The sequence below is a fragment of the Saccostrea echinata genome, unplaced genomic scaffold (assembly GCF_033153115.1).
Source record: "Saccostrea echinata isolate AGI-Se365-2 ecotype Australia unplaced genomic scaffold, CSIRO_AGI_Sech_v1 ptg000023l, whole genome shotgun sequence".
NCBI lineage: Eukaryota > Metazoa > Mollusca > Bivalvia > Ostreida > Ostreidae > Saccostrea > Saccostrea echinata.
In genome coordinates, this window is record NW_026889772.1 from 6,555,001 (window position 1) to 6,566,208 (window position 11,208).

The 11,208-nt window shown below is 32.2% G+C and overlaps 1 protein-coding gene across 1 annotated transcript in view; it reads left to right on the forward strand.

The window, feature by feature from the left end:
* The window catches only part of LOC133191119 (small ribosomal subunit protein eS8-like), a 9,352-nt gene extending 4,687 nt beyond the window's left edge, over positions 1-4,665 (forward strand). The window contains exons 4-5 of the mRNA XM_061326820.1: positions 1,620-1,755; positions 4,513-4,665. Coding sequence (XP_061182804.1) covers positions 1,620-1,755; positions 4,513-4,622 — 246 coding nt within the window. The 3' untranslated portion in view covers positions 4,623-4,665. The remainder of the gene's footprint in view (positions 1-1,619; positions 1,756-4,512) is intronic.
* Positions 4,666-11,208: the final 6,543 nt, after the last annotated feature.

Genomic DNA, 11,208 nt, shown 5'->3' on the forward strand with positions numbered 1-11,208 from the left:
GGCCTCTTGTTTTAACAACTCTAACAATATTGATAGACATTAATTTGTTGAGAATACAAGGTTAAATTATAGGTGTCATTTCCCAAAATATTATTTAAGATACAGGTAAAAAACAGAGCATTGATATGAAATTGTCATCTGATTCTGACAAAATAGGTGTACTGACTTAAAAGAGGGTCCATGGGAAATTCCTCCAAAATTTAAAACATTTTTTAAAACAACATTTTTGCGATTTTTTATATGTATTGCGTTTTGAGAGTCATTAAATGAAGGGTGATGACAGACATGATGATTTATTTCTCACCATCTTTCGGCTGTATTGCTGGTGATGATCACCTATTAATCTGATAGTCATCCCCTCATAGCAATAAGGCACAAACATCAAGATTGGATTATGACTTGTATATTATTAATTAGTTATTATTTGTGGTGAAACTTCAGCAGTGAACATTGTCATTCATCATTGCAGACAGAAATTATTACTGAGGGTTCTCCTAGTTAAAATGTTGTTCCAAAATTTTGAAATTACACTTGTTCCCTTAAATTAGATGTTTTGATAACTGTCACTGATTTTTCAATGCTTACATTTTACAGTTGGGATCTTTTAAGCACTTAATACTTAGTGATGGGGACATGGACACATCAATATATTGACTTCCTCAATCTAGGCAGCTATGATTTGTATTGATGACAACTTTTTCCATCATCATGTTTTAAATGAAATCGGTATTTGGTACATGCTTAATATATGAGAACTAACCAAATAGCAACTAGTATTTTGTGTATTTAAATGATAGGAATAAATTATAAAGCTTCAGCAGTGAAAGATTCCACTTTAATAACCATGTGAGATGTAATATTTGACATGGTTTCAGCTGGTGGAAAAACTAATATCAGAACTCTTCGGAGAATGGGATTTCTGTGTCCTCTTCTTCCTTCGTGTCTGGAACATGACTTGTTACTAAATTCATGTAGGATTAGATAATACTATTCAGTTAGTAAATCACAGGTTTATTAATGAAGGGTAATTAATAAACAACTTCCAGATTGTGTTCACAATTTGCTTGGCATGGCTGGCTGGATAAGGGGCTTGACATGAATGAAAATTGTGGAAGATTAAAACAGGCTGTTCCGAGTGTGATTTAATTATTGATCACAATTAACGATGTTGTCTGTTACATTTATTCCTCTTAATCTCAACAAATGAATTCATGTTTTTCTTGGGAGTTGAGAGATATTTTGAAGCCTCCACATTGTCTGACCATATTTAGCCAGTTTGGCTTTATAATGGATTTAAGAGTGTGGAAGATTGAGATCCAGGAAGTGCTTCGAAGAGGAGTTTTCTATAAATTCCATTTCTTCCATATTTTCTGAAACACTTGTATTCAAGCTAGACATTGCATTCTCAATATGGAACATTGCATTCTTAATATCCATATAAGATTAACTATTTCACATAATTTCAGCTGGTAGAAAAATTGATTTCGAAACTCTTTGGAGAAGGGTGTTTTTCTCTCTTCTTCTGTCGAAAATGTTCATGTGATCAGTATTAGATGCAGTTTTTGGATAATAATGAGAAGATGTGTTATAATGTTTTTTGATCATGTTAATTATTGTAGGCAGAAAAAGAGGAAGCCGTGCTGAAAAAATTAGAGAACGCCTCCAAGAAATTAAAGAAAAAGTACAGTGAAAGAGAAAAGATGGCCAAAGTAGAGCACGCCTTGGACGATCAATTTACAGCTGGACGAGTGCTAGGTCAGTATACCAGTACATTGATGAGATATCTATATACCAGTACATTAATGATATACACTGATTATACATTCTTGATAAACTCATATCAGTATACCAGTATATTGATGAGATATCTAAATACCAGTGCATGAATGAGATATCTAAATACCAGTGCATTAATGAGATATCTATATACCAAGACATTGATGATATAATTTGATGTCGGTCATCCTCGCAATGCCGGGGGTCCTGCGTCAACACGTTTCCATTGGACCCCTGGCAAATTTCATTCAATATTTTGTGGGCTGACTGAACTGACGTCTTTTGGAAAATTTACAAATTTTGATTTTTTTTCTTATCTTTCAACCAATCACATTAAGCCATTCTATAATAAACAACTTGTAACACATGCATTTGAGTTGTCAACTGAATCCTTATCTAACTATTTATGAAAGCTTTAATTTGATTGGTGCTTCTCATTGAGAGAAGCAAGCCCTTAAATATCGAATGAAATTTGCCAGGGGTCCAACGGCAAAATGTGTTGTTTTTGGACCACTGGCATTGCGAGGATGTGATGTCAGTATACCAATACACTGATAATACATTGATATACTATTACTTTGATGATGGGGCACTTGTACATGGAGCACTGGGTGTAGAATCTTGGGCAGTTCTTTAAAGTTTTATCTAAAATCTTTGTTTATTCCATTTGTTATATATATGGTGATAGGTGACCTTAGATTTACGGTTGTGCAGTGATGAAGATCATGAAGCGAGGAATGTTGTTCAGTTGTCGTTCTGACACTGGTTAACTCATTCCTAAGAAGAGCTTTGTCATAGTTACACTGAGCACATCAAAGACAAAACCAAATTAACTCATTCCTAGGAATAGCTTTGTCATAGTTACACTGAGCACATCAAAGACAAAACCAACCCCGGTTAACTCATTTGTAAGAATAACTGTCATAGTTACACTGAGCACATCAAAGACCAAACCGACGCTGGTTAACTCATTCCTAGGAATAGCTTTGTCACAGTTACACCGAGCACATCAAAGACCAAACCAGAAATTTCATACTGAAGTACATTAAATAACTAAATCTGTTTAATTCATTCCTAGGAATGGCTTGCAAGCCATGTATTGAATTTAAATTGAATCTGATGTCCACCTCCTGTTCATCCCTGTGTCTGTCCGTAACTGAACTTGTGTATATTCACATCAGAGTGTATATTCACATCAGAGTGGGGGTATTACTAGTGAGCATTGGCTCGCAGACTTTTTTTTTTTTAATGAATGAATGTCGAATGATGTTCAGAGCTTGTTAATTCGATTTTGCCAGTGGGACTAATTGATTTAGGAAACTCTTATTTGACTGTTTACAGAAAAGCTAAACCAGCAAGCATATTATGTTAACTTAGATCCATGAGATCATTTATTCACTTCCAAAATGATGATTTCTGATGATGAGGTTGTTCGGATTCCCCTTCATGATTTTGTGATTGACAAAACGAACATCTGATAGATTTCATCAATTGTCAGTGTATTATGTCTTGGTGATTTGGAATGGATGGTTCTTCATATGAGGCATTGTGATGGATACTTAGCCAATATGTACAGTTATGATCTCAAACAATATGCTAGCCTAGCCCCTACATAGGAAAAGCTAGCACGAATATTTTCTGCTAGGTATCAAATGTTAAAATGACTACCTTAGTTACTGCTTTGCCTCATAAAAAACATAATTTAATTTTCTCCATCTCAGGTAATAAAGTTTACTTGCAAATTTCCTTTCAACAACAGTACAAGATGAAATTATATAGAACCATTGTTTAGCAAGCAGTGATTTTGCTCTCTCTGCAGACATTTAATATGCATGTGTTTAATGAACAGTATTTTCTTTCCAACCGAGAAAATAGGGAAAGTTTTACTGAAAATGCTCAAATTGTGCTTTAAATGATCGATATTTTAGTGCTTTCAACACTCCAGTATTATAGCCCATCACTCTTTGCTGTTTCAGTGTTATTATAATGCATTATGAAACCTTCCCAGAGTGAAACATAAAGTCTGTATTTGGAGAGTACAGTCATCATGGCTGATACCCCCTGCTGATGCAGATACACTTAATCAAAAACCATCAAACATGGGAAATTTCAAATTCAGTTTTGTTTTGTTTTGTATAAAGGGAGTAGCACATCTTGCTAGGCTTCGAGTCTTTTTGTATGACTTGTATGAGTCTAAACAGTGTGCTCAAATTAAATCAGTTTGTCGCTGTTCATGTCCATATTGACACTGAACTTGAATAAAGAGCTGAAACATTCTACTCCTGTTTTATTATACCATACAATTGGAATTTTTAGCAAAACACAAATTTAGCAGTTTTCCTAAAAATCGGGATTTAATTTTAGCGAGAAGTAAAATTTTATGGTGCATAGCAAGTTAATGGTAACTTCTAATGCGGAATAAATTATTAGAGATATTTAATTTTAGGGACCTCGGCACGCTCACTAAAAATGACAAAATTGAATCCTCACTAAAATTTCTGCTTATACGGTAGTTGATGTACAAATATGAAATAATGCTATATTTTCTCGACTTATTTATGCATTTCAAAGCACTGTTCAAATGTTGGAAGGCAATATGATGAATATTTTTGAACCTGAGGTGCTTGTCACTACATTCAGGAAAATTACCGGATTCTGATTTCCTTCATCTTCAGTTGGTAATAGAAAGTTGTTAGAAAACTTGTAAATGCTTATACATATACTCGTATCTTTCAGCTAAAGTGGCATCCCGCCCAGGACAGTGTGGCCGATGTGATGGATACATTTTGGAGGGAAAAGAACTCGAGTTCTATCAGAGAAAACTTAAGACGAAAAAGGGAAAATAAACATGTGATGCCATTATTTAAAATAAATTTAAAAAAAACTTCATTACTGTTGTGTATTTAATAAAGGAGTCAAAGATCTCCAAAAGCAATAAGTTTAAAATAAAAATATGAATGTTGACATAAGTCATTTGTATGAAAAGTATATGAGGATTAGGGAACAAGACTTAGCTTTAATCTTGAAATATGTGCAGTTGCATAAATTAGTGCAGAGAATAAGTCATCTGACCTAGAAGTAAAGTGGGCATGAAATTTGACTAATTGACAGAAATCACCCTGGGTAAATGAGAACAAGCAGTTGTGGAAATGTGAACATGAACAGAAAGGTTGCTGTTTCTGGGATTAACGAGGTTGGATCCTGATATTTAAAGTCTTAAACTTTTTTTGTCAAGTTTATTTTTAGTTTGTACACACATAGCTTAATTAGAAATCGAAACAAAAAATGGGAGTCAGTATGCTTCTTTTGGCGCTACAGTACATTTAATATGACCTTTTTGCACTGAAATTTGTGTCTTGATCAAAAATCACATCTTCGATGTTTTCCCTCCAATGTTTTTATATAAATAAATCATGGGACAAAATAAACTATTAGCCTATTTAAAAAAGACCCTTTAAATTTGTGACTAAGAAAAAGTTTCAAATTGCTTCGCATAATCAATTTGACCTTTCTGCACTCAAAAAATGTGATTTTTCCAGCATTAAAAACTTAACAAGCAAGAAAATTACTTTAAAGTCTTAAACTTTTGCTGAATTTAGGCAGATTGATCAAAGTTATCTTATATATTCAGAAAAGAAAAAAAAAGTGGGGGTCTATGATGTAAATTTTTAGATAAAACTAAAAAAGTGTTAATTTTATGTTAAAATTAGCTAAATTTTTTTCTTGGACTTTCAGAATATATTTACTATATTTGTTACAATATAATGAAAGAATTCATAAGAAATAATTTAATTGATATTTCAGAACCAGCATAAAACATTTCACTGCAAAAAACAGCTCTGTGTGCAACCAGCATGGAAAAATAGGAATCTAAACGGCTTGGCCAAGATCAGGTGCCCATTTCCAACTAAATGAAGTTACAGGCCTGTAGGAAGCAATTTCAGTTTGGGGGGGCACAGCCAAACATTTTTCAGTTGACAGTTGAAGGGGCACTACTAAAAATTTTCTGACAAGCAAAAAAAAAAAAAAAAAAAAAAAAAAAAAAGGTCATCAGGCGGTTTTATTGAGGGGGCACATGCTTATAGTATCTATGTTTACTATAGTAATCTATATATCGGCAAAATTATTGGAGGGGCACGGCCCCCCCGTGCCCCCCCCCCCCCCCCCCCCCGGTTCCTACGGCCATGAGGTATATAGATGTAACTCTTTATAGTTACATCTAATCTAAATGTCTTTTGTTGCATTGCAAAGATCAGAATGAGAGTTTTCCATTGGTATATAATATCATATATACAGTATCTGCATTTTTGAAAAAACAACAGAATAAAGTCAAAGATTCATAATTTTTGAAGCGTTATGCTGTTGCACTTGATTTTTTACATTTTAAATAATGGTTAATTAAAATTATTTTGAATGAAACATTCCAAAATAAATGTACTTTATTATAGAGAAATCATTCTGGTTAAGTTTATTTTTTACAGAAAAGAAAAAGGATAAAAAGTGTGGAAATTATGAATAAATGTGTGCAGATATACCTTTGTTATATAATTTAAGATTTATCAATGTCTGAATAAATGATTAATTTCTATCAAAAAAGAGCAAATATAATATGTTTAAATTTTTTTTATTTAACTTAAGAAAAGAAGTACTATGAGAAAAATATAGTGGTTATATTGTAAAATGTGTGCGCATTTTATATTTTATTCTCCATACTTGTCTAATATTTTGTATAGTCCGTAGCCCCATATTTCATTATAATTTGTGTTCAACAAAAGAATGTAGAATTAATCATGCTCTTGTTTAATATTTTCACAGTTACCAGTAAAGAAAAAAAACTAATGAATAGCTTTTGCGCTAACACCAAAAGAAGTTATAGAAGAATGATTGGTGTCCGTAGCCCTGTATAGTCCGTAGCCCCAATATAATAAAATCCAGAAAAAGTCATATACATTATTGATACAATAACTACAATACAAAAATATGTTTATTCGAACAAATGCAATGTTTTAAAATACAAATACCACTGTAATTAAAAATAAAAATATCTGAAAATTAACATTTTTCAACCTAAAGGCTTGCCTCTGTAGTCTGTCCTGTTATGTTTGTGGTCACAACATATTTCTAATTATACATGATAAAGTTTTCCTTCTTGTGATACATACTATCAATCCATTTACAATGATTAGCATTGGAATATTTTTAAAAGAATATTTAGCCACACAAATCCTACTTACAAAAGGGCTACGGACTCTACAAAAAAATTTAGCAAATTTACAGACCATATAACCGTCCTTCTGTATTAGCAAGAGATTTTTTTCCTACTGCAAAATGGGGATTCAATGGTTCATTAGTTCTCATCGACCAGTCTTAAAATCCATTTGTGGGATTTGATCCCAAAACATAAGGATCAACTCCTTACTTTGCAATTTAGTACAAAGTGAGGCCTTCACTCTTATAATTACGCCACCCAATCTACTTGTCACTGAATTGTTAATTTAAAAAAAAAACATTGATTCTTTATGGGTAAATATTGAACTATTATGTTTTTTACTTCAAATGGTCAATCATGTTTGCAATTTATTAAAAAATTTTTAATTATACCATATGATTATGATAAATTATATACACATACTGATACAACTTTTGAATGACCATCTTGAGTTATATGCATTACATTAAATCGAAAAAAAAATATGAAGCAATATAGTCCGTACCCCCCCCCCCCCCCCCCACACACACACACACACAAATCATGCCTTAAATTGATTAATTTCGGCTCCTGTTGCTTTTATTCATTATAGTTTGAACTGGAATTTCATTTGGCATTGAAAGTACATAGTACTTAAGACAATCGATTTTTCAGTATGGTATTATAAATACTCACTCTAAGTGGTGTAAACTGTTATAGAAAACCAATTAATAAAAAAAAATTGCCCAAAATTGAATTAAACAATTATATTTTCTTTAAGGTGATTGTCCACAATAGAGATATCTAAGGGTATATAGTTCGTAGCCCCCACGCTCACATGAAATTCATCCTTCTTAGATGCTAAATTAAAGCTCATTCTTGGTCTTTAGGTGGTTTTAAACAATATTTTATTATTAAATCACCAATAACATGTAATTCTGACATGTATTATTTTGTTCTGACTATTTATAGTTTACTCTTATTGTGAATTTATATAAAGTTTTTGTTTTATTTTGTTAAATTTCACAGGATTTTGTATAAATTGATTTAATATCCAACTGAAAGGATTTATTAAACACGTGTGAACTATAAGATGATAATTTTAACAAATATTTACTGAAAAAAGCAACTATTTTTCTATGGTCTCTCATTAAGTGAAAATACTACCGTAAATCTGGAAATTTTTACGTCGATTTATTTTTGCGAATCTGGGTTAAAAGTCTGTTGCTTAATTTTTACGTTTAAAATTTTTGAGAATCGTCATTTGAACTAAAATATGAAAAGCTCTTAAAATTTTCTTAAACGTTTGTAAGTTACGCATGTACATACAATAAATTACGAATAAACATACAATATTAAACTACGCCAACGTTCAATAATCAGATAAAAATATTAGAAAAGATAAATCATCCAAAGTGTTGAACATTTTCATAACAGTTTCATAAATCACACATGTACATAAAATATTATAACGATATAATCTTTAAGTAATCTTCAGATAAAAACATTTTTTGTTGTTGATTTATTTTTAAGAAAAATATTTTTGCGAATGCAATGCGTGCGCAAATTTGCTAAAAATTTATCTACAGCAAAAATTTCCAGATTTACGGTATATGTATAGTCCGTAGCCCAAGGTCTCAAAATAGTCAATCAAAAAATACCTGACTCAGTTTTTCTCTGAGTATTACCAAATATGTTTGAAATTTTCATCCCCATATACAATATCTTTAGAAAAATTGAATTAAAGTACTTTAATGTATTTTTATTTCAAAAGTCCAAATATTAAGAGTAAAAAAACTCTCAAAGATTAACAAATTTACCCATGTCCTTTATATACGGTAACATTTAAATGGAAATGAATTATATGAATTTTTTTGCTCAGACAATATTTTGTGAAGAGTTTGTATTTGAATTATACTTTTTTGTTAAGTTGAATATGATAAAGATAAATGTTATGCCTTAATATGTATAGTCCGTAGCCCACTTGGGTCCCTGCTATAGTAAGAGTGAAATCTTTTTAACCGCTTGACAGAAATGGACAAAAATTTCAGACAATCTGCCAAAAGGATGTAGTGTTACATAGAACATACTTGTAATACATTTCATTTGACTTCATTTTTTTGTCAATTTGCAACCAACATGGGCACCTGATCTTGGCCAAGCCGAAACTTAACAGTACTGTATATATTTCAAAAGGGAAAAATTGATCATTTTCACCTAAAAAACCTTTCGCCACAAAATATAGTTCCTGGCTTAATCCTATCTGAATGGAATTTAATCGCGGTTTTTTCATTGGATATAGTTTATTTTGCATTGTAGAATCCAGATTTAATGTTTGAACTTAAAAATGATGCAGAATTTTATAAATAAAGGTCCAGACCAAAATCTGCTCAAAACCTCCTTAAATCAAATCCATACCTTGCACTTATGTACAGCATAGGCATCAAAGCCACTTGCTCTGTTGCCATAGCTACTAAAAATAGAAATTTCTGTGAAATGCTTTCAAAATGTTACTCCAGTTCTAGTCTGATTTCAATAAAACTTTCTAAAGTATATACTACACTAAGATACATAATTGAATTTGTATGTATCATGTTGAATGGTGTTGCCATGGTTGCTATAAAGACATAGTTCTGTGAAATTCTTTCAAAAGATTTCTCCTCCTACAGTTTTAGTCCAATTGCAATTAAAACTTGCCTTTAAAAAAAGACAAAACTAAGGATCATTTTGTTTATTGCTGTTTCTTAGTTGCTACTTTTTAAAGCAAAAACCAGTAGAGCTACTGTCTCTTTAGAGACTTCTGCGTTAAAAGAAATTCAAATAAGTGCATGAGATTTGTACGTGTGTATATTAATTTTAGTCTTGAGAGTGAAGCAGCTAAAAAGGAGTTCTAACTTTTAAGCTCGAAATGGATATACCATTCCTCCATCCCCAAAATTTAAGGCTTTTTTCCAGATCTCTTAAACTGTCTTTACCAACATCAACCATTTTAATCTGTTGTTCGAAGAACAAGAAATTTTAATGGTGTGGCCCAATAAGGCTGGGAAAAGTGTAATAGTAAGTTGTCATTGTCCCACTGGGTCTGCAGATTATTTAATACATAACCAGCAATATATGATAATTATTAATCTATCTATACATGTACTTCTATACAACTAAAAGAAAACTATTTCCTTGAGTATTTGTAAGAGCAATAAAACCTTGAATAAAATGCAGAAAATGATCCCTATGTCAAGAATTTAGGTCAAGGCAGGGCTAAGTTTGAAAATGCATTGGGTTGTTAAATTTAACTTGCACATGGATAAATAATGAAGGTAACCTGATGCGAGTATTTATCCCCAGGGCATTCTGCCAATAAACATATGTAGCCTAGTAGTACATAGAAATTCTTCAGTGTCATGTCACTGGACTTTATAGAGGTCATTTTAATTCTAACCTAGAATATTCCTTCAAGAAAATTGCTGTAGAAACAGCTAGTCTGGTAAGGGGAATAATTAATGAATTCCATGATGGCTTGTTATTCATAACCCCCCCCCCCAATTTGGAGAAAGTGAGGACAATTTCTTTACCCAATATTTCATTTAAAGTAATTTTTAGCTCTTCTGAGCCTAAGGCTCAAAGAGCTAATGCTATGGCCATTTTGTGCTGTGTGTGTGTAAACTTTCTGGAAAATGGGCCATATCTCAAGAACCCCTTAGTCAATTTTTTTTTCAAATTTGTCACAGAGTATCCTTGGCCCAAGGGCTTTTATTTATACCAAAACTAGGGATGTGTCCCTTAAACAAGGGGAGATAATTAGGGAAATAAAAACAAAAGTAGTGGTTGCTAAAAATCTTCTAAAGAACCACTGGGCAGAATATCACCAAACTTATATACAAGGACGAGGATATTTTGTAGATTAAAATTTGCACGGGGAATCGCCCTGGGGCAAAGGAGGGCGTTGTCTCAAGGTCACTTCAAATTTGACCAAAATTTATGTTTCGTTTAATCTTTTATATTTTGCCCACCATAAGGCTTAGGATCATCAAATCTTGTCAGTTGATGCATCTTTGGATCTCATATCATGTTGACTCAAAAGTAGATCACGGTGACCTACTTTTCGAATTTTGTGAGTATTCTATTTAATTTTGATGCCTATTTTGGATACTTTGAAGCCTATGATCATCAAGACTTGTCAGTTTATGCATCATGGGACCTTGAAGTGTATCAACCAAAAAGTAGGTCACCATGACCTACTTTCTGAA